This window comes from Taeniopygia guttata, chromosome 1, assembly GCF_048771995.1.
Source record: "Taeniopygia guttata chromosome 1, bTaeGut7.mat, whole genome shotgun sequence".
NCBI classification, from domain to species: Eukaryota; Metazoa; Chordata; class Aves; order Passeriformes; family Estrildidae; genus Taeniopygia; species Taeniopygia guttata.
The window spans coordinates 88,968,783-88,995,001 of NC_133024.1; the positions used below are offsets into that span (position 1 = coordinate 88,968,783).

The 26,219-nt window shown below is 36.6% G+C and overlaps 2 protein-coding genes across 4 annotated transcripts in view; one reads left to right on the forward strand and one right to left on the reverse strand.

Moving 5' to 3' along the window:
- Positions 1–4,645, forward strand: part of CCDC138 (coiled-coil domain containing 138) — a 31,745-nt gene extending 27,100 nt beyond the window's left edge. For both annotated transcript variants that reach the window (XM_072933117.1, XM_072933122.1), the window contains 2 exons: positions 2,593–2,731; positions 3,804–4,645. In XM_072933117.1, the coding sequence (XP_072789218.1) occupies positions 2,593–2,731; positions 3,804–3,975 (311 nt within the window). In that variant the 3' untranslated portion in view covers positions 3,976–4,645. The remainder of the gene's footprint in view (positions 1–2,592; positions 2,732–3,803) is intronic.
- Positions 4,646–10,506: 5,861 nt separating this feature from the next.
- Positions 10,507–26,219, reverse strand: part of EDAR (ectodysplasin A receptor) — a 73,590-nt gene continuing 57,877 nt past the window's right edge. The window contains exons 6-12 of one of the 2 annotated variants that reach the window (XM_072933191.1): positions 19,949–20,035; positions 18,672–18,797; positions 18,509–18,583; positions 18,136–18,208; positions 17,250–17,409; positions 14,467–14,527; positions 10,507–13,082 (exon numbers count right to left, since the gene is read on the reverse strand). In XM_072933191.1, coding sequence (XP_072789292.1) covers positions 12,763–13,082; positions 14,467–14,527; positions 17,250–17,409; positions 18,136–18,208; positions 18,509–18,583; positions 18,672–18,797; positions 19,949–20,035 — 902 coding nt within the window. In that variant the 3' untranslated portion in view covers positions 10,507–12,762. Of the gene's footprint in view, positions 13,083–14,466; positions 14,528–17,249; positions 17,410–18,135; positions 18,209–18,508; positions 18,584–18,671; positions 18,801–19,948; positions 20,036–26,219 lie in introns of both variants that reach the window. The other variant, XM_072933185.1, reaches the window with a different exon arrangement.

Sequence of the window (26,219 nt, forward strand, 5' to 3'; positions counted from 1 at the left end):
TTTGTGGGAACTCTAGTAAATTTTAGAAGAATTTCTATAAATTTGTATCTCTATAGAATTCCTATAAAGTTATAGACTACATAATTTGCAGTAGTAAATTTTCATTACTTTAGAGAAGGTTATCTCTTCCTGCTATTGTACAGAAATTTTACTTCAAACACTCTTCAGTGATAGAAATATTTGGTCACTAAGCACTCTTAAGAATGTGATTGTGTTCATTGGGTTTTGTTTATTTGCTGTTTCTGTTCATAGTTTTGTCACCACTTCTCATGTATTTTAACAAACTAGGCTCACTAGGGCATCATACCAGAAGTGAAATTTTAGTTAACTATTTTTCCAGGTTTAAGACTCTTCTGTATGTACTTAATAACCCCAGAGTTCTGTGACAGAAAACAGTGGCTCAATAAAGAGCACCGAGTCTTAAGTGTATGTCAGTCACGTATCACTAAATGTAGCACATGTGGTGAGCTCATCTAAGGATTTTCTGTTTGCTGTAATTGACAGATAGCCCTGAGGTTTTTTATATGACAATTTCTGAAAAAATAATACCTTCTGCAGAGAAAGTACAGAAATACTAAAAAAAATATTAAAAGTGGTATGCTTTGAAGACCGTAAGCTAAAATAAAATGAGAAATAGTATCTTTACTTATCTTTTTCTCGCTGATTTCTGCTTTCCTTCCTACTTTACTTTCATTCTAGTTTTATATTTATTACTGTTACAATTTAGAGACAGCAAATAGTCTCTAAATAGAATAGAAACTAAATAGAAGTAGTACTAAATCAGAGAAGCCAATGTGCATAAAACCATAGGTGTATTGAACATGGTAGAAAGAATGCAAGAAACACGGAAGTAGATGAAAACAGAAAAGCAGATTAATTTATAGTGATTTATTGCCTTGAGAATGCATATCTGTTTGAATAATTGTTGTTTTGCGTTGCTTTGGGTAAAGAACAGGATACCTACAGCTATGCAAACCACAAAACATCTGCCTGCCTATTCCAAACTTTATAGAATGTCAGTTGTTGTTGCTTTTTATTGCTGCAAGGTTGGCCTCTTGCTACCAAACTCTGTTATTATCCTGCATCTGTATGATTTCCATCCACACATTCCATTATGTATGTTGTGGATCCCAGCTGCTGAATGTAGCATTTTAAATCAAAGGTGCAAAATCACCTCAGCTGAAAAGAGGAAAGATTACATATAGCTGTAGTTTATCTGATCCATGATAAAGGCATTTGCTGTTTCTCAGTCTCTTCATTTGAGGGTCTAAACCAGCAAAGGCCCACAAGTCTCATGAGTTCCCTTGTATCAGGGAGGTGGCACTTGGTCATTTGTTGAAATAGGAATAACTGGGTCCTTACTGAATATTCAGCATTAATGCCCATCTCAGAAAATTAGTTATCTAGGCTCTTGGGCTGACTTTAAATGCCAAGTTGATTTATTTTTTAAGCCCTATTTCAAACAGTTTCCCATAGCATTTCTTCAGATTTTTAATCAGTAAACCTTCTGCAATAAATTAAAACCTTGAATTTGCTCCAAGGCTACTTGTTGCATTTAATAAATTGTATGTCCTTGAATGAGGAGAGGGAAAATTTTGACTGAAATGTACATCCAGCCTTTTGGGTACTGATAAAAACATCTTGATATCCTATTTATAAATTACAGTATTCAGGATATTAATCTTTCTTAGTGTCTTGTTTGTTGGTTTATGCTGTAATTTGCATATTGCAGTGTCTTATTAAATGGAACACATTAAATATTTTAACATTTTGCAATTAAAATATTTTCCTCGCATCTGTATTCTCACAATGCAAATGCCCTCTGGTATATGAAAGTCTGTTAATTTTAAGGAAAAACAAATTGTTCCTTCTTTCCTTTACATTTTTGCTATAGATTAATCTGTAATATGAGAACTAAGAACGAGATAACCAGGGAACAGATTTAACCTTCTTTTGAAGTTATTAGTTTTTGGGAACAGGGTAGAGGGAAATGTTTTTCAGTGTGACATAAAAACTCATCCACTATTTTAAGGGAGGGGTTTTTGTATTTAATTGTTGTACAGATCTTACTTTTACCTTTAATTACTGTGTTTACTCTCTTGAAATTGAATACAGGGACAGTATGCTGATAATGGAAGACTCTCAGATCTCACAAAGTCTCTTATATGTACTATACCTGCCCATATGATCTGCAGCAGCTTAAAATATTTCTTTCTGAGTTTTTTTGCTCAGCTTAATGTTCCCCTTCCATGGTCTAAAGGAAAGAACCATGATAAATGAGCATTGCATAAACATTTTCAATGTAAGAGTTTTTATTTGAGTTTAAAATTATTCTGTTTCCTATTTTCCTTTGTTTTCAAGAGAATAGACACTTTTAATTCAAGGATCAGTAGTGTTTGAAATCTTAGGAACCTGCATTTTTTCAATTTCTAGTTCTACTTGAGTTTTGCCTCAACAGAAATTGAAATATTTGGTTGCTGTAATTATTGCACAACATGAAGCATTTAAGGCCTTCTAGAGGTATCAAAAGCAGTTACACTTTTCTCTGCACTGAGCTCTGTGATACAGTTTTTAAATTATTTTTTTTTCCAGGTTCCTTGCAGCCTTTCCTGGAAGCCTGCAGTAATGAATCCTTCTTCCGGACTTGCTCTGTGTTGCTTCGGAGTTCTAAGCTAGATGTTGCAGTTTTGGAAAAGCTCTGTGTTATACTGCAAAAACTCTCCAGAATAAAGTAATCCTTTATTACCATTATTCTGTTAGCTATTATTAGGTCAATTAACTTGGTGACTTTTATCTTTTTTCTTTTCCAAAAACTCATCTCTGTTTTTCTGTCCACCATACACAATGCTGGACTTTTAATTGTAGCAGTTAAATTTAAACTGTTTCTATTATAGAGGTTTTAGACAAGCCTCTCAATTAGTGCATAAATCTAGTTCAATTTGCAGAGTACAAACTAGAAAAAAGCCCCACAATGACTTAAAGAGGAATTATTCCCTATATCTGCAGGTGACAAAAATGCTTAAAATTCTTAGAAGAGAATCCTAGACTTCCAGTTTTACTCAGATACTTAGTAGTAAGCCTCTTTTGGACATTTAGTCTTATCTTTGATTTGCATTCAAGCTTCATCAGTTTTCATTTCCTTCAAAAAATTTAAGATTTGGAGCTAGTTAAGCCCTTTTGGGAATGTTCAACTTTTTAAACTGTGTTCCCATTGCTTACTGCTTATTACCTTATTGTAACAAAGGTCAGCATATCAATAGTAATGTGCTACTGATCTTCACTGTCACATTGCTCAGTGGGGTTGTTTCATTTATGTAATGGGATAGCTAAACTGAGTAATTTTTACATTGGACTTAAAGCTGTTGACAAAACTGAGGTTTTCATTCCTCATAAGGAATAAAATTGAACTCTTGGAAAAAGAGTTTTCTTATAAAATAATCTAATATAAATTATAACTGGCAGTTACTAGTCAAAGTAAAATTGGCTCATAAATCCTAATTTTTTTATTTGTCTCTGAAATCTTATTTCACATGAGTGAAAAGCCCCATTACATGAGGGGCTTTCATTCTACTATGTGTGCATATCACTTACTCAAGAAAACTGATAATTTTTGTTAGTTTTTGCAAAATTTTTCTCACCATGTATTGATAACTTTATGCTTAGAAACATACATAGAAGAATTAGATTAAATACTTAATGCATATTTTGCTTCATTAAAAATATTTTTTCTGTAGCATCTTCAGTGTTTATATAAAACATCTCCATTTTAAATTGACAATTATTTTATTCAAAATCTTTTTCAGAAGCAATAAGAAGCTGTTTGAATTGTTTGGTCTTCATCGAATGTTCCAAGAACTGCGTAGAACTATAGATCCAGGTCACACCTTCCTCTGTATAAACCTCAACTCAATTCTGCTGAATTTGGAATTCTTGAGGAGTGACTCTCTTGACTCCAGTCTAAGCACAAGTCACTAGCACAAGCTTTCACTCTAATTATTGCTCTGTATAATTTATACCAGCTGCCTATGTTACTTGAAATTTGGAGCTGTTGTTTTTTTGGTGGTTTTTTTTTTTTGTTTTTTTTTTTTTTTTACTGATTTGTATAAGTACATTAAGCAGCACCTCAGTACTGTGTAATTTGTTGTGTATTGTGTGGATTCTCACTTATATTTCACTCATTCATAAAAAGAAAAACTAAAAACTTTGTAATATGCTAGACGGCTTTCTTCAAAATTTTCTAAAGTGAAATAATGCTGCTATTGTGAGTGACTCATGCAGTGTAAGTGTATGAGTAAACAGATCAGAAATACCAGTCTTTCCTTACAGGTATGAATCCTAGTTATTTTTGATACTTCAGAGTTTTATAAATTCTTTAATTTAGTTTATGGTTGATAAGTAACAGACAGGTATCTTAGTTGATTATCATTTGATAAACCTGCAGTTTTAATAATTAAAACCAGATTTTAATTTAACATAACTAGATGTATTAAATAAGAAATTTTGCAAATTGGATTTCAGAATTTTCTTAGAGTTTGTTTAATCTTTTCCTGTATTTAAGTAACATTTAGGTTTCTTTTCCTGCTTTGTACAGTGTAACTTTGGATGGTAATATCTTTGCAAATGTAAATAAAAGCATTTCTTAAAATATCTGGCAATAGTAATCTGTAACATTTTTTTTTTTTTTTATTGCTTCTGCTGTATTTTGTTTTAATTTGCAATACAGTCTTCACAGTACCCACATTTCTTTTCTGAGTATGAATATATTTTTTGTCTGCCACAGTTCGGTGTTTAGAAGTTCTTACAAATTGGAAATAGGATATTTGAAAAATTGAAATTAATCTTTCACTGGTGATTTGTACTGTAAGTACTGAAAATCTATATTTGTAAAATTGGAAATGCAGTTAAAGCTTAAAGATCGGCTGTATTTCAGTCTTAGACTAACACTGACTCAAGTATAAAACTTCAGAGAGTTTTTATTTCTCATTTATTGCATTTTTGTTTGGTTGGTTTTGGTTTGATGATTTTTGGTTGGTTTATTGGGGCTTTTTTTTTGTTTTGTTTTTGTTTCTTTGAGGGGGGAGGTGTTTTTGTTGTTATTTTTCACCAGAAGTCTTTGAACTGGTCTTCGAAATTGAATTCTAACTTCAAATATTTTTCTAGCAATTTGACTTAGCATTTCTAACAAGCTTTTCTATGGGAGTCTACACCAGATTTGGCACCAAATATGTCTAGAAGAGAGAGCAAGCACTGTGAACTCTTTTGGCAGGAGACCAACGCTTGGTAGTTTTTAAATAACACTAATCACAGCTAAAAGATTTTTCTGACAATCAGTTACATTTTGAAATAAGTACTTCTTCATCAGTAGTTTTGGGTTTCTGTCAAATTTACCAGCAGTGCAAAAGATTGCATATACTTTTGGCTGGAGACAAAATCCTGTTATTTAGGAAGAATATTCCCAGTCCTTATGTGCTTCCTTGACCATTTAAAATACTACAAAAATCAATAGCCAAAAACACCTGTAGAAAGTTGCTAGCTTTCTTATCTCCACAAGAATATTGATTGTGCTCTTAGTTTTCAGCCTTTGTTGCTGTAGTTTAATCTACTAATCTTCCTTGGATCCCAATTTAACAGTAGGTGGTAATCTTATAATGGCAAAGGTATTGCATTTAAAAGAGACACATAGAGTATGGTGTAGCTTTTAATATTGGTCCCTTGTGGTTTATATACAATATTGTTTATGCACTAGAAAGTTGAATCACAGCTAATTTCAAGTTTTTGTATCTCAGTGTTAGGTTTCTGTTAAAATGCAAAAGAAAAGGGTTTTCTAATCTGTTAAATATTAATGCATTATATTGATTACCTAAGGATTAGACTAATCATTTTTATATTATGAAAATTTTTCAAGACCAGGTTAGATGGGGCATTGAGACACCTGGTCTAGTGAGAGGCATCCCTGCCTTGAACATTTGCCTTTTGAGCCAGCCCACCCCAGTTGTCTACACCAGCCCTTGTCATAGCCTTGCTCAAACATCCCCATCCTGTTATCATTCCCCTGAGTGACCTCTGTGGGGAAGAGAAATAAAGGAGCCAGTTGCGTTCCCTGCTGTCATTTGGCATTTGTTTTGGTTTTTGGAAATGATAGATTTATGTCAAGTTGGTCACACTTTGGGCATCTCTTTATGTTGTCTTTCCCTTGCAGATGGAATCAGAATTTTCTGGGGATTTTTCTGCTTTTGTGGCATTTAGATACTATGAGTTACTTAATTTTCTTCTAGTTTACCTTTCTTCCAGAAAACTGTCTACAAAGAGACATTTGAAAAAGCTAAATGTACCTCTAGCTATTTCCTGCAGCTCCCTATTCTCTAAGGAATCATGGTGTATGTAATCTTAGTTTTCTGGTTTCCTGCAGAGGAATATGCTATTTTGAATATGCTGTTTTCAATATGCCAAACACCTCTGTCAAGAGGTGAATTAATATCTATCCAGAGAATATAATTTTATAACCATTTTTTTGTGAGACAATTTGAGGGGAAGTGAGAGACGTGGTGACCACTTGCCTTTAAAAGACAGGCAGGGACTCACACTTCCTGCGAGCTTATCAGACAGAACATAGAGGTTCACAAGGCTTCAATCTGCCTTGTCTTGCTTGTGTGTAGGTCTCCAGAAGTAATCAGCTACCATCACTGGCCTGAAACCAAGAAAATTTCTTGTAGTCACAACCTACTACTTTAAGGAAAGATAAAGAATTAACACACAATTTTGTCTTGCTGGGTTTTTTTGAACAGCTGTGAGAGTCCTCTTGTTGAGAAAGTCAACAAGAATATTGCATCTCTTCATGTTGAGGCAGTTTTCATACCAGAAAAGACTACCAAATATGATGAAAAATATTTTTTTTTCTTATAGGCCTGTTTACTGTAGAATTTTAATCACCCTTGCTGTTTATAAAAGGTTTCCTATTGATAAATTTTTCAGACCTCATCTACAAATCCAAGATTTAGCAAATCTGTAAGAAAGATTGTTCCCTGGGCACAGGACAGTTCTATTTGCAAAAGCTAAATAAAGTAAGCTAACATTACCCAACCTGTACAGCTGGGCTCTGTTTGTTCCTATTTGTGACTTCCACCAGCTGATAAAAGGTCTGAAAGTGGGATTTCACAGTTATTTTCCTGTTCTCCTGAGCATGACTGGCGTGCATCTCTTTCTAATGCTATATAGCTGAATTTGATATATATATAAAATAGGAAAAGATTCCTTGTAGCACATAAATTTACCTGAAAGGTGAAGGTATGCCGAAGGCAACATATTTTGAAGAACCTCTATTTATGGTCAGCATTAATGTCTGAAATATATGATTTAACTTACCAGACCAGATTTAAAAGGAGCTGTAAGTAGAGCTCATAATTCAGAGCTGTTACACTGAATCCTTTAATTATATACTGAATTTTTCATCTAAAACTTATATGGCTTTCGGGATTGATGATCTGATAAAAAGCATTTATCTTCATGATAATGTATTTAAATGTAATACAGAAAGTTGGAAATTTTGATCTAAGAAACAATTTGGTAATCTTCCACTTTCCAAACGGTTAAAGGGCTTCAGTGGCAGAGCAGTGACCCCTTGTGTTCCTCTGAATGATGTAATGCTTACACATTTTTAAAACTCACAGAAATTATTGTAAAAGCAATAGTTCTGTGCAGCATTGAGATCCTGCCTTTTGCACACCACTGAAGAACACTGTGATGGGCAAAGGCACCTTTATGTGTCATACTGACTCCTGTAGTGTGTTGTGTCAAAACCACTGCTATCCATCTTGTCTTTTGGGCTGATGAAACCCTTGAATGCCATCTTCTGACCGTGGATAGGAATATCCTTGTTTATTAGACTTTTGGTTTTTATGTAAGTTTGAAAGCAAGTGTATCAATGACTCCCTTATTATTACTAGAAGAGATAACTTTGAACAAAATAATTTTTTGTTTAATTGCTTGTAGGTACTTTTTTTTGAGCCATCCTGAGTTGAAATGTAACAAGATGCAACAAGACATTTGTTCTCTAAGGTCACACAGAGACAATTAACTGAGGAAAAGAGATCTGAGAAGCCACATGTATTTTTTCCCAGAAACCAGTTCTCTTTGTGCCCATTACTCAAGCATATTTAGACTGGAATCAAGGAATATTTCCCTGAATATAACATGTCTCTCTGATCACTGCAGCTTAATGGTAAGTAATTGCTCTGATAGATGTACCCAAGCTGGGGCTACAAATTCAGTGGCTGGGATAGTGCTAACAACAGTCAAAAGGTCAGCACAAAAAACACTCCTACTAATAAGTTTACTTTAAGATCATCTTCAGGTTCATAAAATGGAATCCTTAGTACAGTTAATTATGTCTATCCTTAGTACAGTAAAAATAATCTATCCAGCCTCAGGGGAAAAAAAAGTATCATACAGTAGAGTTTCAAACAGGAGCATAATATCCCACCCACACATCGGCTTTTTGGAAAAGTATTAGGCTTTTGAAGAAGGTTGGAGATAACTAGTGTTGCCAGACTGGTTTTTTGCTTCAGAAGAAGCAATATTCTAGTGTGTGCATTCAAGAGTTATTTATATAAGAAATGCAATTAAACATAATTTCTCAGTTCATGATCCTTTGAAGCCACAAAGTAGCAGTTGGATGTCTGCTTGATTTGTCCTCCTCCTTGCTGAAGTGTGAGGGGGATTTTTTTCACAGCAGTCCTGCACACCAAGGCTGGATTTCATAAGCAGATGATGAACGCTGTTTCCTTCCTGATTCAGTTGTCTTTCTGCTAATCAGTCTTCAGCACTGCCTCCTCCTGATTTTTTGTTTACTTCTATGTGGTTGATTAGGTTGAAAAATAATTCCTGAATTGTCTTGCTATACTAACTTGAATCCTTATACAAGCCTGTTATTATAGCAGCCTCAATTATTAAAACAAAAAAACTTTTAAAATAAAGCAGATGGAAAAATGAGATGCCTGTGCATGCCCTGTGTAACAGCTAATCACTGATGCCTTCTGCAGCAGTGCATAGAAAGGCTTCTTACCATTCTTGCCTAAGTATTCATACAGTCTAGTTTCACAGAACAGCGGCAAAATGGAATCAACATTTTTCTCACTCCAAGAGTAGTTTATAGTGATAAATTAATGCCTGAGGAAACAGGTGCTATGCTTTATAAATCATATCACAATAAATAATCAAAAGTGCTTATTTGGATGTGGTGATAGAATATATATGCAATATTATGCATCTAGAACTAGATATAGCCTGAGACAGTCCATTCTTGCCCTGTTTATATGAATATATTTAGTGAAATGTGCACTAGGAAGCCTCTCCCATATATAATGAGGGCATGGGCTCAATTTTCTTTTTATTATCAAGACAAGTATAGAGCTTGCTTGCAGAAGAGTGACTTCTGCATATAGCTGCATATAGGAATCATTGTACCTCTGGGTAATGATTTTCACCTGCAACTGTAAGAATATTTCTCTTAATTACATATTCCCTAATAAAAAGCAGGACTGCTGAACTGTCTGAAGCTTAGAGTTTGACAGGGAGAAATGGAACTGGCATGCCTTTTCAGCTCATAATCCAATCCATACTGCTGGGCATTTATGCACATTATTCTTTGTTCATGAATAATGTGAATATTATTAATTATCCCAAATAATAACATACAAAGGCATTCAGCTGTTGTTGATTTATACTGCAAAGCTGGCACCTACCCTTTTCAACCCAGATTACTCTCTTCTTTTTATTTATGTCATCAGTCTGGGACCATCAGATATGGAACACTATGTAGAGGGCAGTCCCTGATTGCAACCTGAAATCAGAGAAAGTCTGCAAAGCCCAGCAAGCTTCTCTAAGGAAAAAACTGGGACACCATTGGTCAGGCTAGGAAGCTGGGATTAGGTGAGGAAAGTCTTATAGGGAAGTAAGTAGCTCAGTCTGGGGGAAATCCAACTTGGTGCTCTGTTTTTTTTTACAGAAGCTTGCGGTTCTTCTGGTGGTCCCACCTGTGCAGCCTACGACTGCATGAACACAATTATCCTGTCATGAAGTGAAAGCATCCAGTTAAGATTTCTGGAAATGTTGTTAAGTACTGCTAATTTAGAAATGCAGAATGAAGACATGCTAATGAGAGTACTGTTACTGTGACATTACTCACTAGTCTCACAGTCTGTAGAGTTCTCAGTATACAGAAAAAAACTTACAGGTTCTCTGAGGAATTGCAAGGGGCTTGGCATTTTTACTTTACCTTCAAGATGAAATACTGAATTCAAATTCTCTTGACAAAATGGTTTCTGCTTCAAGTTTCCTGAGTGATGCAGAGAAGCAGTATCCTACAAGAATGCTAAAATTGCTCCATATATGTTATCAAGACACTGCCATACCACAGGAATGTGCCTGCCAACCCTTGGCTAACCTATTTAATTACAGATTTATAAGGCAATGTGCTATTTAATCAAAGAAATTGCTAATACAACTGTGTTTGACCTCTTTCTTTTATTAGTATATTTTATGTTCATATTTTACAATATAATAAGTTATATTTACAGCATTAAACAAAGTTATTAGAAAGTAACTTTGGCAAGACCTACAGGATTCTTTTTTCAGTCCTGTACGTCCCTTGTATATCAATAAAATACTGTATACCAAATAAAATAATGTTAAATAGTCTGTGTTTGCATTGGCACCATCAGTTTCAAAACTCTAACTTTTCATGGCCCAATAAACATTAAAATATGAAGATTCCTGTATCTTCTTTGTCTTCTTTTTAACAACTATGTGATGTGTTGTTTTAAATGGCATATAAAACATAGGAGGCAGTCCACTGAATAATACTGTAGTTACACACTGGCATAAGAAAAATTGAATCTTGATGCTTTGTTCTTTCTTTCCTTTCCCTTTTTTTTTTATTTTTTTTTTTTTAATTCTAGTAGCAATAGTAAAACCTGCAAATTCATGGTCTTGAAAATCATGTTGAAGATTGCTGAGCTGTAAGCAGATCTAGAAATCTTATTGAAGCCTGTTGATGAAATCTGTATGTATTTGTCATTCATTTCAAGACAGCAAGAATTTCACACCTAAATTCCACATCCATTAGGTAATTAAAATTCAAATAAATGCAGCTTGCTGCATCACTGAAAGAAGAGTTGAAATCTTATGAAATTTGGCATATGCAGATTAATTAAGAGTGTCTTATGTTGCAAAAGAAAGGGTGGAAAAAAATAATGAGAGGGATAGGTTTTATGTTGCAGTATTTACTTCCCCTAATATACAAATCACGTGCTGAAATGATACTAAATATAGATGTTAAAGGGTGATGATAAATGTTTTGCACAATTATGATACTATCATAGATAAGATCTAGTTACTAAGTGATGGAATACTGGTTGTTAAATTCTGAGTAATAGCAAATATTTTTATAGCATTTTGTTCAGTTGTGCATTTTGGAATTTAAGAAGTACTGCTTTGTAATTGACACATCTCTTAATTTAGTGATTGCACTTGGTGAAATCCGTCATCATTATTTTGGCTATAAATTAGGCAAATGGGTTTGGTAACAGACGCTGACCTGTAGTCTGAATGAATTTTAGATAAATTTTAACTGTGAAAATCAGATTAGTTAAAAGAATACCAAATTAGGTCAATTCTTGTACTTCACAAACTCACAAAATGCATTACCTTCCAGAAGAGTTATTAATGTTGCTGGTGGATTCTGTGCTCATGATCTAGGGTTACAAGAGTATAGCATTAAAAACACTTTTTTCTCCACATTTCAAGGGTCTTTAAAGAAATCTACTCTTTTTGCTCTTTGTGTCACATGTGCACCACTGTTGTCTGGAATTCCTCTGGTTGAAGTATAATTTGATATATAGATGTCACTACTGGAAAAGTATATTTTTAATGGTAGTGGACAATCTGCTTTTGGTTTTGCTTTTTTCTTAACAGTAAAGAAAAGAAGATTTTGCTCTCCAGTTGCAAGGAGTAACTGTCCATTTTTACTGCCCAGTTGCTAACTAGCTTGTCCTCAGCAAGTCAGCAGTTGGAATTTATAATTTCTGAAATGTCAGAATGGACCAAGAGTGCATTTACTTGCATTATGTAGATTGTTTTGAAGCACTTCAATCTGTAGTTATGGGGACTGTTTTTCCATGTACCATAGTCAATCTGAGCACTGTGCATATACACCTATGCACATAATGCAATACTCTAGATTCAACAAACCCATAATAAGTATAGAAAATGAAACTGGCTGGAGCAGATGGAAATGTATGTGCCTAATGTGTATTTATTGATACTGTAGCTGTGGTACTGCTTCTGGCTGTAACTGTTAAACCATTGAACCATTGAATGAAGCCCTAAGAGACACAAATATTTCCAGAGAGATATTCAATGCCTTTCCTGAAGGCCAGGCAGGAAGGATATCAGAAAGGTTATTTGCCCTTCTACTCATACACAGACTGCAAAATGGATGTTTGTGTCTCTGCTTATTATCCATAACTTTTTAACATTATCATTTTGTTTAATGACATGTTTCATGCCAACCTTCTTGGGAAATTTCTGCTCTCATTTTGGTAGATGTGTTACTTCACTCTTAGAAGTCAAAGAGAAAAGCTTCCCATTGGCTATTGTGAGCAATTATGTAGAAGAAGCATCAATGGTCTTTAGTCCAAAGTCTTTGATGCAGTGCTAACTGGAATCACACTTCTGATGTGGAGGTGCAGGCCCCAGGCAGGCATGTCAGGATGTCCCTGCTGGTTCAGGAGCTGGCATTGCTTGTGCCCACTCCAGAATGTCTGCACACAAGGATTCAACAGCATCCAATCGCTCGATTTGCACCAGTTTGGTGAGCAGTTCTGGGATGCTGTAGCCTGCCGTGCTGATGCGGTCGAACAGCTGCATGCCGTCTGTCATGCCGCCAATCTCATCCCGCTTCAGCCCAAAGCTCTCGGCGAGGTGACGCCACGTTTTCACTATGGCTTTCTCTGTGTTGTAGGTCGAGCTGAGCATTCGGCTGGTCTTCTCCAGGCAGTCAAAAGGCAGCTCTGTAGGGCTCAGACCTGCAAAGGGATAGAGGGGATTGTCAGGTGGCTCTGGGTACAAGTCTTGACATTTATTAAAGTACAACAGATTACACTGTTAGTAATGAATACAGCTAAAATCTTTAAGTGATAGTTCATGATATATGTCCAGGTCCAGAGTTACTACTGCATATTACCAAATTAATTCTTCATAATGACAGTAGGATATCATAATAAGGGTAGAAAGTTGCCTGGAAAAGAAGTAATAGATGGGTTGTATGAATTCCCATGGCTCTGCCCTTTTTTCAACAACTTACTAGCTGTTAGAAAAAGTATATTGCAACTATGTCCCTAGTGAGCAGGCCCATTAATATACTTCTGCATGTCAGGCTCAGTGTTTGAGCTCCAGAGACAGCTTTGACCCTTCCCTGAGACTGTCACCAGCAGCTGCTGAAACATATCTGTAATTGAAAGTTGCCCTTGTAGGAAAGTGAGAAGTGAGATGAAGTAATGATGCCAGATGCAAGCATAGAGTCCCTGCAAGGGCTTAACTGTCATTACTATCGTGAATCTCTAGGGAGGATTTAACATTCATCCTGTGGGGAAAAGGCTCTTTCTCCTGGACATATTTTCTATGTATTCATGTTCAAAAAACAGAGGAGAGAACCAGCTACAGCATTTTCCCCAGACCAGACTGCTTCTGTAGTTTTTCTGCTTCTTACTCATCAGCAATAATTTGATGGTAGACAAAGCTCCCTGAATTACAGCATACTCATAAATGTGCACACAAAGTGTGTGTGTGGGAAGTTGTAAAGACGTTTTAGGAAGTAAATTCAGTCACATCTCCTCTTCTGCAGGGAACTCAATTTGTGTCTCCTGCTAAAACAGTTCATGTAGTCAAGTGCTAAAAAGGGTCAAAACACAGCCTGGAAACTCCGTATTTTGTTGTGAGCTGTGCGACAGAATTTAGAGAAGCAGAGTAGGTTGAGACTTATGCCTTACCCTCAATTCTTACTCTCCCCAAATCACACCTTCATATTTGGAACTTTTTTTTAATCTGTTAGCTAAAGAAATAAGACCAACAAGTTTCCTCTAGATGGGGAATGCAAAACTGCTTCTCTGCATCTTGATCTGCTTGTGTGTCCCAACACAGCCCCCCACAACTCTTCCTGCTCCCCACAGGAAGGAAGGCCATGCACGTGCCTGGAGAGAAGCTGTGGTCTGCTCCAGCCCAAGCAGAGCCTGGACAGCTCTATGGTCAGGGCACCACAGGGGTCCTGGCAAGTGAATACAAATCTGCCTCCAGAGTGTCTTCTTGGGTTTGGGACTATTTTCCATAGATAGCCAGAGGTGTTTCTTACTTTATAGCAAATGCTTGTGATTTGAGTTCATATTTTAACACAGGCTCAAACTGTATACTCACCTTCTGCAACATCACATACGTTAGCATAAACGTCAAGTATCTTTTTCCTTCGACTTTGAATCTAAATGAGAAGAGATTTATTTCATTAATTTTTCAGTTACAAGATCAAAAAATTAGCAGATAGCAGTGGAAAGTCTGTGGGACCTCTCCATTTCATGAGGTTATCACACAGTGTCCTCAAGGGTCCCTTTCAAAGACTCAAAGAAATGACACAGCAATTATTCCACAAAGCTTAAACATATTTCTGATTCCACTTGCCACTCCTAGAGATCTTTCATTTCAACTTCTAGACTTTTTTTGAGAGCAAGTACTTTTCTGCTCCAGGTCCTGAGAATGAGGGCAAATCCAGTACCAAATATGCAATGATGAACATGTGAATGTCCAGGTAAGCCAGGTCAGGACTGAATACAAAGTATTAAATTCAGACTGAAATTACCTTCTTCCAATAATCTAAGAGGACTGTAGACAGGCTTAGTGCATTACTAATTAACTGGAATATTTTTCAGATAGGTTAAGAAAAAAAAGCAAAGTTTGGGAGAGGAAAAATTGGAGGTCCAGGGGGATCTAGTCATTTTTGACAAGCAAGAAACAAGGCTGAAAACCTGACATTTTTCAAGCTAAAAATGGACACTTCTATATAGTTTCATTTAGCAAAATATTCTCAAGTTTTGGCTTTAGATTCAATGTGGAGTGAAAACAAATGTCAAAATGTCATGAGCTCTCAGGGACTGAAATTTTCTTCCGTGTGCCAGCTCTCATTAGGACTGAGCTTTCTGAAAAGCTGTCTTTTTGACAGGACTCTAGCATTATCTCCACAAATCTGTCACTTTTCACTGCAAACAAGGCTTGAATAAAAGCTTTGCTTTCAGTACTTAGTTTTTTGGAAAGATTTCCCTCACTTTATTTGGGCAGTAAAGGGCAAGGTGCATCAATGACGTGGATTAATGGGCTAGCAGCTGGAGAGCAGAGTGGCTGCTTCACCAGGAGCACGTCTGGCGGGCGCGGTGCGTGTGCGTTGTACCACGGGGCAACGCGATGTCAGCACTGAGCGCTGTCCACTTCTTCACTTAGACGGTCGTGTTGATATTGTAGGCTTAGACTACCTGTTTCAGAACCTTGAAACCAGGAAATTTTCTTTTAATGGGGTTTATTAGAACTCCTTCTAAGAAAACTATCGGGTGCTTATTTTCATTCTCCCTCCACTTTTAGGGTAAAGAAGCAGATTAAGTAATTCCTTGAAGAATTATGCAAAGCACTCTTTTTACCAGAGCCAGAAGATGGGGGGGTTTTAAACCTTAAGCTGAAAGCAAACAGGAAATGTTTAGCTTGATGATCCTCTGTGTGGCTGCACATTGCAAATGTTTTTTTTTTTTTATAACTAGGAAAAAGAAGACTTGGTTAACAGCAAGCCTCTAATTTTCTTTATCCCTGTCTAACTCCTCTGAGTACTCTTTCCTGTGCTAGTAACTCTACTTAATTCCCAATCTGAAGAAAATTACTGCTTTTCTAACTTCTGGCAACTGGCTTAGTTGTGACATCTTAGGTATGGAGTGGAGAATCTTGATGCAATCTGCTCTTTCACTGAAAAGTCTGTCTTCAGCCTTGTCATCAGTCTTTAGTCCATGAGGATGTGTTAGAACAAATCTGGAAGAAGTAGTCCATGCTTTAGGTGCACTTATGAGCTATCTATCCAAATGACTCTGGAGAATGTATCTATGAAATAGGGTCTTTTGAAGGTAACCTGCTTCTTATGAAGTGTTCTGATTTCATGACTACTCAAGGTGTATTATCCTATTTCAAGCCAGTGCTTACAGAAGTATCATAAAGTTGGATATTTAGAGAGACCTCAATAACCTGAACTTTTAAGTGTGAGCATTGGAACAGTAAGTTATTTTCAGATGATCATAAATATCTACAACTACAAAACCATTTCATTTTTGTTGAGATTTTGTGTGTCTGATCTCAATTGAAAAGTGGTGTGTTTTAGGAATTTTGAGCTGATTCTCCCAACAATTTAAAACATGCAAACATGAAAAGATGCATTTTCAAACCTATTTTTTCTTAAACTATATCTGATGCTTGATATTAATAATGTGATTTGGACATAGCTATAGCCATTTAAAAATAAATTAGAAATACTAAAAAATCAGAGCAGACACCTTCTTTCTAAGGGTATTTTGATGTTAACACAAACTGAAAGGTTGTGTGGGTGAGGTGTGGGCTTAATTGTGCCTTAAAATGCTCCAAGTGAGATGAAAAGCCCTGAGCAGTACAGGCTCAACAGGAAGAAGCAAAGGCCTTCCACAGCAAAACAGTGGATTACAGTGTCCTTCAGAGCACAGGAATCACCTTCAAACCATGTCTGTGTTTTCAAAATTCCACATGGAAACCAAGCATTGATAAGTCTGTGCCATGGAAGTACCAATGCAGCTGGGTCAAGGTACTCAGATATTCTGCTGTCAGCCAAATCCAGCCTGCTTCATCATTTTACTGTCTTAGCATTAGTTATGACAGGGGATTGCTGTTATATAGGTGTAATATTGCACTCAAAAAAGCAAATTAATTAGCCTTGTAGGAAATTTTATTTCTATCCTTGAACACTATACGTATGCATATATGTCATTATGCAAAGGAGATTCTATAACAAATTTGTCTGGAGAAGCTCTTGTAAATCAATCTGACCTATCCTACTATGCATTTTGGGGGGTTGATAGTTTATATATTCTTTTCTTTAAAAAAAGTAGAAAAAGGCTCTCAATTTTTAAATCTCAAGGTATCCTTACCCCAGTTGATTTATTGCTTGTAGAAGATTTATCTCTGGCCAAATGCACTAAGGATAACAAGCATCTCTCTGGAGTCCCTTGTTTGTCAACTGCAGCTTCTTCATCACTATCCATGCTCCGGCTTAAAAGTCGTTCATTCTCAGAAGATGCATCATTTTCACTGTAAAATGAAGGATATGGTTATCTTAGTCTTTCATGGGCTGACTCCAGTCATCCTCTTTTTGCTTCCTGAGAGTAATGAAATAGAAGTGTTTTCCCATTTTTAAAATGCCTTTCCCCTGAAATCCTGGGACTGCAATGGCCTTCACCAGCCCAGTGTGTACGTGCAACGCCCACCAAGCCCCACAGTCACAGGCAGCTTGCAAGAATCCTTTCACAGAGGGATTTTCCAACTGAAGACAGCATTAAACCCATCTTAATCATGTTACTCAGGCAGGTTTGGCTGCTGGGCAGAGACAAGATGACAAAAACTACCACACCATGCCATGCAGATGGTGCTAGGGACATGGTTTCCTTAAAGCCTGTAGCAGCTATTTTTATCTTCCTGCCTGGAAGGGAAGGGGAATCTCAGTAAGGCCATGTGAGTGAGAGCTGCACTCAGGTCCCAGAAATTAACCTCTCAAAAGAGGAGATGGAGGCCAAAGAGCTGATGAATTGGTCACAGAGGGAATGGGAAGGACACAGGTGTCTCTTCACAATGTCTGTTATCATCTCTTAGAAACCAGACGGGGAAAATCCTACTAAGGCATCTGGTCTTTGCCCTGCTGTAGCAACTTGCCAACATACCCATCAAATTTGTTTATGTGTTCCACTGTACCAGGAAGAATGATGACCATGTGTCTCCCCCATTTCAGCGAAACTGGCAATATATTTATCTTTTACCCACCTTTTGACAGCCTTAGCTGGAGTTGCTGTAAGTTTTTCAAACTCTTCTTTCTCAGAGAATATCACAACATTATCTGCAGAACAACAATTAGAGAAGTTTAAATTGGCAATAAGTTTCCAAACCAGTGCTTTGTGTCAGGAGCTAGCTCTGCTGGCAATCCCACTGACAAAATAAATCTCCCTGCTATATTTTTAATTGCTATCAAAGGATTTAGTGACATTCTGGAAGCACAGAAAATATAGACAATTCTTCAGTAAACTGACGATGGTTTTATATACTCCAAAGGAGAAACTGTAATTAAGAGAAAAGTATTAGGAATATTTAAGCCCAGTGTTGTCTTGGATAGAAAAAGCAAAACTAAACCAATTTGTACCTTGCACTTCTTTCTTCTCTTCTTGTGTGTTAGCCTGAGCTTCGACATTTTTTACTGAATGGCTCTTGCAACAGGCTAGAATATACAAATATAATACTAATTATTCTCAGAACCTTCCTAAAAATACCATTTGTGACTAAAATTTTACCTACTGAACAATTACCTTGAGCAGATGGCTTTGTTTTTACAATGTAAAACATGATGATGAGGACAATGGCAATAGCCATTATGAAGATAGTAGACATAGCAATTATAAGAGCTGTAGCCAGATGTCCTTGTCCTGAAAGATCTGCTGGAATAAAAAAATAAAATACATAAATGAAGAAGCAAGTCTTAGGATCAGAGATTAGTTAACAATTTGTAGTTTGCTCTACACACAGTTTGCATAATTTTTTAGTTGATCTGAGTCTTGATTACTTGTTAAGCATTGTAAAACTTAGTGCTGTATCTCAAGCAAGTTAATTGAAAATTTCTCAAAATTTTGGTATTTGCATAAATGTGCAAAAACCAGTTAGTAGTAGTCATTAAGAATATTTGATGGTACGATTTATCAGATACAATGATGTAGGAAATTTTATTTTAATATGGGAAGCTGTAGCTAAACAAGAGTAGAAGCTTTTTTAGCACTGCATTCTTGGAATCATCCTTGACAAGATAAAAACCAGTAAAATATACAAAGGAAAAAAGAGCTAAAATGACTGTTGATAACTGTGGCTGCGTCAAAAGCTCTAAGTTAAAAGGAGGACACAATGTACATGTATAAAAATGGATGTTTTTCTAACAGAAACTTTAAAAACAGCATGGCTAAAATGTGAATTTAAAATAAGCTAGATGAAAAGATATTCAGAAAGACAACTTGGATGCGAAAGGCTAGAACTGAAAAGGTGTGAAAGGATGCAGAAAATTATAGATGTGCTAAAAGGCGTGAAAGCCTTTAATTTCTCTGAAAATGTGGTCCTAACAGTCATGTTTTCAGACAATACCAAGAAGAACAGCATTGTCAGTACCTTATTAACTGTACCTTTCCCATTTTGTTTTCTCAGGTTCAAAAATTTTAAAAGCCAAATGATTGTGCTGGAGAACTGTTTATGTTACTTCAATGAGAGACTGACCATATTTGTGCATGAAGTTATTTTCACCATTCTAAGCTAAGCTTTGCTGAGGCATAGTGCCATTTCTGTAAAGCTACAAATAATGAGCTAAATTTATTGCTGGCATCACTGGGTACAGCTCAAATCCTTTTTACGTTCAACTGACAAACAGTATTGTTGATTAACTGAGAAACAAAAATGAATTCTGTATTATTTCTAATAGCAGTTCTAGAAATCTGGAAATAGTGATAATGAAAATAGCAACAGATATTTTCAGTTTGGTTGCACTTTGTTGATTCCCCTTTCAAAACAAAGAGCTGCTAAATTGACCCTGTGAGTGCATTCTTACCTTTGTGAGCATGCTGGTAAGGTGAGAAAGTGCTTGTGCCAGAGGTGCTTGGGAAAATGGCTGAAATGCCAGAGTTAGAGCCTGCACCTGCAACATAAACAAAAATAACAAAATTCCATTGTTACTTTTTCCAGTCAAAGGAACAGGTTGGCTCAAGGAAAAAGAGCCGTTACTTGACTTGGTTGCATTCCCATTTATTAGCAAAAGACCCAAGAACTACTTGCTCTTTGAGATGCCCCTAATCCAGAAAAGTGTAACTGCTACCCTGAAAGTTGGATTACAGACCATGTTTGTGTACACTGTCCAGAAGGAGTGAAAGTCAAACTCCTGAACAGATACGAACTCAGAAGAAAAAGCCAACAGTTCCACATAGATTCCCATGTTATGGATCTGTCCTGGGCAGCAGAGAGTTTTCCAGGGTCCAGCTGATTTCTCAGTTTACAACCCACTCCAGTATTTGCAACTGCAGACTGAGACTTAACTGGTAGATTCATCAAACTAGTGCATCCAACAAGCAACCTTCACTAGCAGCATCACTGTAAAGCTGTATGCAAACCCTCATGACTCCACAGGAAAACCTAGGGAAGGTGACAAATAATGGTGTTGATTGCTTTTCTGTTCCATGGAGCTGTACTGTTTTAAAAGGGAATTTTAGAATTTCCTGGAATCTAACTAGAATCTAATGTGTCTTATGATCTCTTGTCATTCCAAATCCATATTCTGGGGAGAGTGAAAATTCACTGAAACAATAAATGAAGAAGCTATAGGGAACACTTCATCCTATCAGAGGGATGCGATTGTCCAATAGGGGTTTCCAGGTCTAAATCTACAGTCAGGGTTAGTCTTTCACTTGGTGCCATGCACCAAGTTTTCAAAGCATTAAACCAGGTAATAAAATAACATATTTTGAAAATAGAAAACATTAATGTATATTATTCGGAATAAAGCTGTTTATAGGAATGCTTTTATATAGGAGAGTGTTTGCACAGTATTCCAAAATTTAGGGTTGGGAGTAAATATTATCTTCCTTCTTAAATGAACTTGAATGTTATTGGTTAGTATGTAATGCAAACAGCTACTATCAACAGACACTGAAAATCATTTTCTGTCTTGGAGGAAGTATGAAATTCCTCCTGCTTTGTGTTAGTTGTCCGTGGAAGAAGTCTAGTGATAATTAAATTCAGCAGTCCTAAGGCAAAAAGCTGTCCCAGTCATCTGGTAAGGTGTGCACAGCACATGGCTCCAGAAGCTCGTTTGGCAACTGGAGTAGATGAGAGCTCACTGTGCCCTTCTTTTGACCAAGTAAATATTCAAACAAATCAAATCACCAGGTAAACTTGACAAGAAATCAAGTGATCTGGAATGGTCTGAGAAATGTTCTATGGTTAAGAACAAAGCAATATGCACATTCTTCAAATGAAGAGAAATGGTTTTTTTTAAAAGAAAACAAAAGTACTATCTAAAATAAAACAAACCGCATGTTGTGAATGAGAAATATACACCTAAAGAGGCTGCAAAGTATGAGTTGCAGGTGTCTTCAAAATAAATTTTCTCTAACAATCATAAAACTTCTTTCAAACACCATTTGTTGGAAGGAAATTGATTAACTCATTATAATTGGTATTTTTTCAAACTGAATAAGGGTTTTCATTAGGTTTTAAATATACCAGTTTATTAATTCAGATGCATTTTGAAAATGAAGGTTAAGGCTTATTACATAAGTCTTGCTTCTGGTCCTTTCTCTGTGACAGATCTCTTTCTAAGAATTAGTTATGAGCTCCAGAAACTGCAATGCAATACGACTATCTACAGATCAGTAAATGAAACTGTCATCTGCATGCAGTGGACATTAAAGGCAGGTAATTTGTAAAATTTTCAGCAATTCTTCACAAACTGAAGTGAATCATCCTTGGTCATGACCTCTGTGTTTACTCATTGTGGCTGGACAACAGAGGAATTGTAACAAATGGCCAGTGCTGTGGCCTGATACTTTCCTTCATGTTCATGCACACACACCAAGCATATGTCTATTCTTGCAGCCCCCCTGGCAAATCCAATTACAGCCAATTGGAATTCTGCATGGTCCTTGCAAGCTGCAACAAGTCAACAATAGCTTCTCTGATACTGCCCCTCAGTGAGCACAGGCAAGCTGGGCTGTTTTGTCTGCCTGGGGTTTAGCTAACAAGCTGCAGCTCATCTCCCCAAGTGAGTTTTAGCAAACTTGCTTCTCTTTTCTTTCACTTGAACCATGAAGTCATTGAAGTATTTCTGCCTAATAATTTTTCAGTCTCTTGGTATTGTTAACTTCATGTTTTTCACCCATCTGTGAAAGGAAGCAGAGCCTTTCAAAGCGGGAAGTCAGGCAGCAGCAAGTAGCACAGGAGGTAAGCAGGAAGGTCACCACTCTTCATTCAGCATCACTGTCACACTTCACCCAGCTCCACCCCACACCAGGGCAGGGCGTGCTGCCCACACCATGCACACACGTGGAGGACAGCACCCCCCGCTCCTGTGCACACCAGGGAGAGCCTTCAGCCCCAGAGCCTTTGAGCACAGTGTCCCCTGCATGGGAACAGAGCCGCCTCCTTGGTTCTGTAATGCTGGCATGGCAAAATCAGGCTGGTGCTAGAATGTGGTGGCCTTTTACACATGCCTGGGAGGGAGTTAGTTGTTACAAATATTTTAAGTCTACTGTCAAATTTAATAATTTGGCATATCCATTATGAGCCAAAGATTTCCTTTAGATGTGGCTTAGATGAAAGTGCCAATTCATGCACCTGCACTACAAGAGGAACCAAACTGCCACCTTCTGTTGAATTTCAGTTTATATCCCTTTTGTATGAGTAAAAGAGCCAACTCATTGCTTTTTCCCAGTCAGCACCACACCATGACTGCAATGTCAGTTGTTCCTGTGGACAGTTTTGCATCCCAATCACATTATTAATTCTACTTCCAATATAGATAACACATAATCTATAAAGACTTAGATATAGCCCAGGCAGAGGCATCCTAAGGTGTTATATCACACCACATGGAAACAACTCTATTTTTAAAATAAAGACTGATGGCTGTAATATTGCTGTGCAAAAGAGTGTTTTATATTCTTAGACACCTGTATGTAATACTGTAGGAATGTGATAAAGAAATTAGGAAAGAAGTCTATCACTGGTGGTTGGTCAACTTTTGCATTATAGATGTTTTTTTTCAAAACAATTGTGATTTAGTTGTAACTTTCTTGGAGTCTTAACAATAAAAAAATGCTCCATACTTATTGTTTAAAAGAACAATTGAATGTGTATTCACTTTTGAATGTTTGGGGATTTTAACTCAAAAGATAGCTTTAACTTAAATTACCATGCAGCTGCCTTTTGTTCTTTCAGGAAACAAATGCTGGGCAATAAAATACTTTTTTGTTTTTGTTTCAATGAACCTTTCTGCTTTATGTAACAGACTATTCCAGTTGTTCTTGTACCTTGAGACAGAACTTACAATAAGTAACAAACAAAATGACCAGATTTATGAGAGGAGGAGGGGGAGGGCACAGGGAAAGGAGGTTTTACCACCATGCCCCCTTGCAAGTGTTTGTGAGCTAATAAAATCTGGTGCAGTAGGAGACCATATGTGCCCCTGACATCTGTTGCTGTTGGTATCAACTTACTGGTCCATTCAAAGGACTGCTGCTCACAACTAGCAACAGATTTTTTTGAGCCTATTTAATACTTAATAGCATGTTATAAAAATCCCCAAAGTCTGTACACAACAGACTATCAGAGTGATCATACAATAAGACACATTTTATGCGTCTGTATGTGTATCTATTCAGTGCTCTTGAGTGCAGCTTGCTTTCTCCTGATGCATCTCTCCTCTCCCAGGCATGGTTCAGCTATGAATGGCACAGACAAGGTGTGAGTGCCATCACTGAGATTCTTTTATGGGCTGAAGTAGGATAAAGGACACATGCAAATAAGTAATTATCAGCCTGAAATATGAGATGAAAAATAAATTATACTGAGCTGAAATTCTATAAATGAGACAGTTTTTAGCTGGCAAAGTTAAAAATGGATTTTAACTAAACATAGTCATAAATAAAGACCTAGATATGTAGAAAGCAGGAGTCAGAACATTTAAATAATGTAAATCTGTATTCAGGTACTGAGGTGAAAGGTTTTCTTTCAAACTTAGGAAAACAAGATTTCAAATGGAATGCCTGTGCACTTGGAAAGTCATGGAAGCTAAAGTAGCTGTCAAAGCCAACCTGCTTTCTGAGGTGCCTACATATGACTTCAGTAACCAAACATAAACCAACTCGGAAAATATCACTGATAACAGAACATATCCTAGGCAATGCAGGATTGCCTGAGTGATCTTTATTTTACAGATACTATAAGTTACTCTGATATCTCATGGAGTCAGGTAGATACTTCAGTTAGTGTAGGTAGCTATTACACAAGGAAGAGCATGAAGTAAATTAATTCCTGAGAATTAAACTTCTGAAAATGATGATAGGAAAGTCCTCCCCAACTTTTGTTTTCAGTCTAGTCAATCTCTCTGTAAGTAATCACATCACATAAAAGGAAAGATTTTTTTCTGTTGTGCTTTCTATCATGTCTATAACTATTTTATTTCTCTCTCCTTTTGCCAGGGCAGGAAAGTGATGATGATTATAGGCCACATGGCCTTAATCAGACAATTTATTTGCATCTGTTGAAGTTTTTTTTTAGGACTCACTGGGAGCTGTAATCATTGCACAGCACTGGAAAATCATAGACAAACACTCCATGACTTAAACTTCTATCCAGGAATTCTGTTATCACCCCTTTCTCTGTGCAACATGAAGGGGATAATTGCTATTTAAACTTTGTTGTCATGACTTTAGAGTATCATAAGGAAGAGAACAGACCTGCCTGGAGCTGATGTCCCATTTCCCCAGTGTCCTGGTGGCCAGACCATTGGAATGGGTGGTCCAAGGCTGCAGCTCTGCAGGTTTTTCATCTCCTGAACCCAGTCAGAGCAATCCTGCAGAGCCTCCCATGCACAGGTGGTGCTTACTGTGGGAGCTGCAGCTCCAGCACCAGTGCAAACATCAAAGTAATTGGAGTGGCTTTATTGGGAAGAATTGCACCAGGACCACACAACCTCCTGAGGGATACCTGAGCTCAGCTTTCCCAGCAGCTGAGGACAGCAAAGGACACATTTTCTTCTCAGATTCCCCCCTTGAAGGCTGGTGGCTAAAGCTGGCCAATTTTATGCTAAGATTAGATTCCTTTCCTAATATGGACAAATCCTTAGAGAAGAAGAATCAGACAATACAAGCAGTGAATAATAAAGCACAGCCTTCAACATTTCTCCCAGTACATATGTGAATAGGAAGTGGGTGTTCAGATATCAAGCCACTCAAAAAAAAAAGAAAAAAAGTATGTTAGTTCCAGATAACAAGCCTATTTGTTTGTAGGCATAATTTGAAACAGAAGGGAAAAAGGTCTTTATGTTGATTGTATTACAAAAGGATAAAACTGGCAAAGAATGGAAATTAGTGATTCAAAGAATGGAAAGTTAAAATTAAAATCTCTGAAATAATTATTTTAACTAATAAAGTGGTTTTGGCAATGGGCTTGTTTGTGTTAAGCCTTTCAATTAAGGAAGCTGAGTTCTGAGTCTTCAGTACATGGATTTAGATGTGCCCCCCTGATTACAGCTCATCACATGAAACATCAACTGTTAGTCAATTGTTCCATCTCATCTGTGTAGTTATTTTTGAAGTTCTAATGACACAGTGATAAAAATAAGATTTTCTATTTCTAGATGTCATTTGCTCTCTGGTATTTAAAAAATAGCCTGACCACATATATTTTCCCTTATCAATATTTTTCTTCTTTTTTAATATTCCCAAGCTATCATTGGTAGATGTGAGACCTAAAAACTTATGCAGGTTGGTTATTGTATCTCTTTTTATAAACCATCAAAAAAGGTGAAACAAAATAACATGAAGTAATTTATGCACATACACACCTATGAATATATACAGTGGACTAAAAAGAAAACCCTCAATCAGTTGCTGAAGTTCTCTAGACCAATAATCTGTGAGTGGAAAGGGATTTGTATATTTGATGCAATTGTGTAAATTCAGCTTCAAAGTAAGTGTTTCTAAAGTTAGTGTAGCAGGGTTTGGTTTTGTTTTTCTCCAACATTTTTGAATTGGAGTGATAAATATCAAAGTTTGAAGAGAAAGAGAATTAACACACATAATTGAGAATTTCAGCTGCTCAAAGAC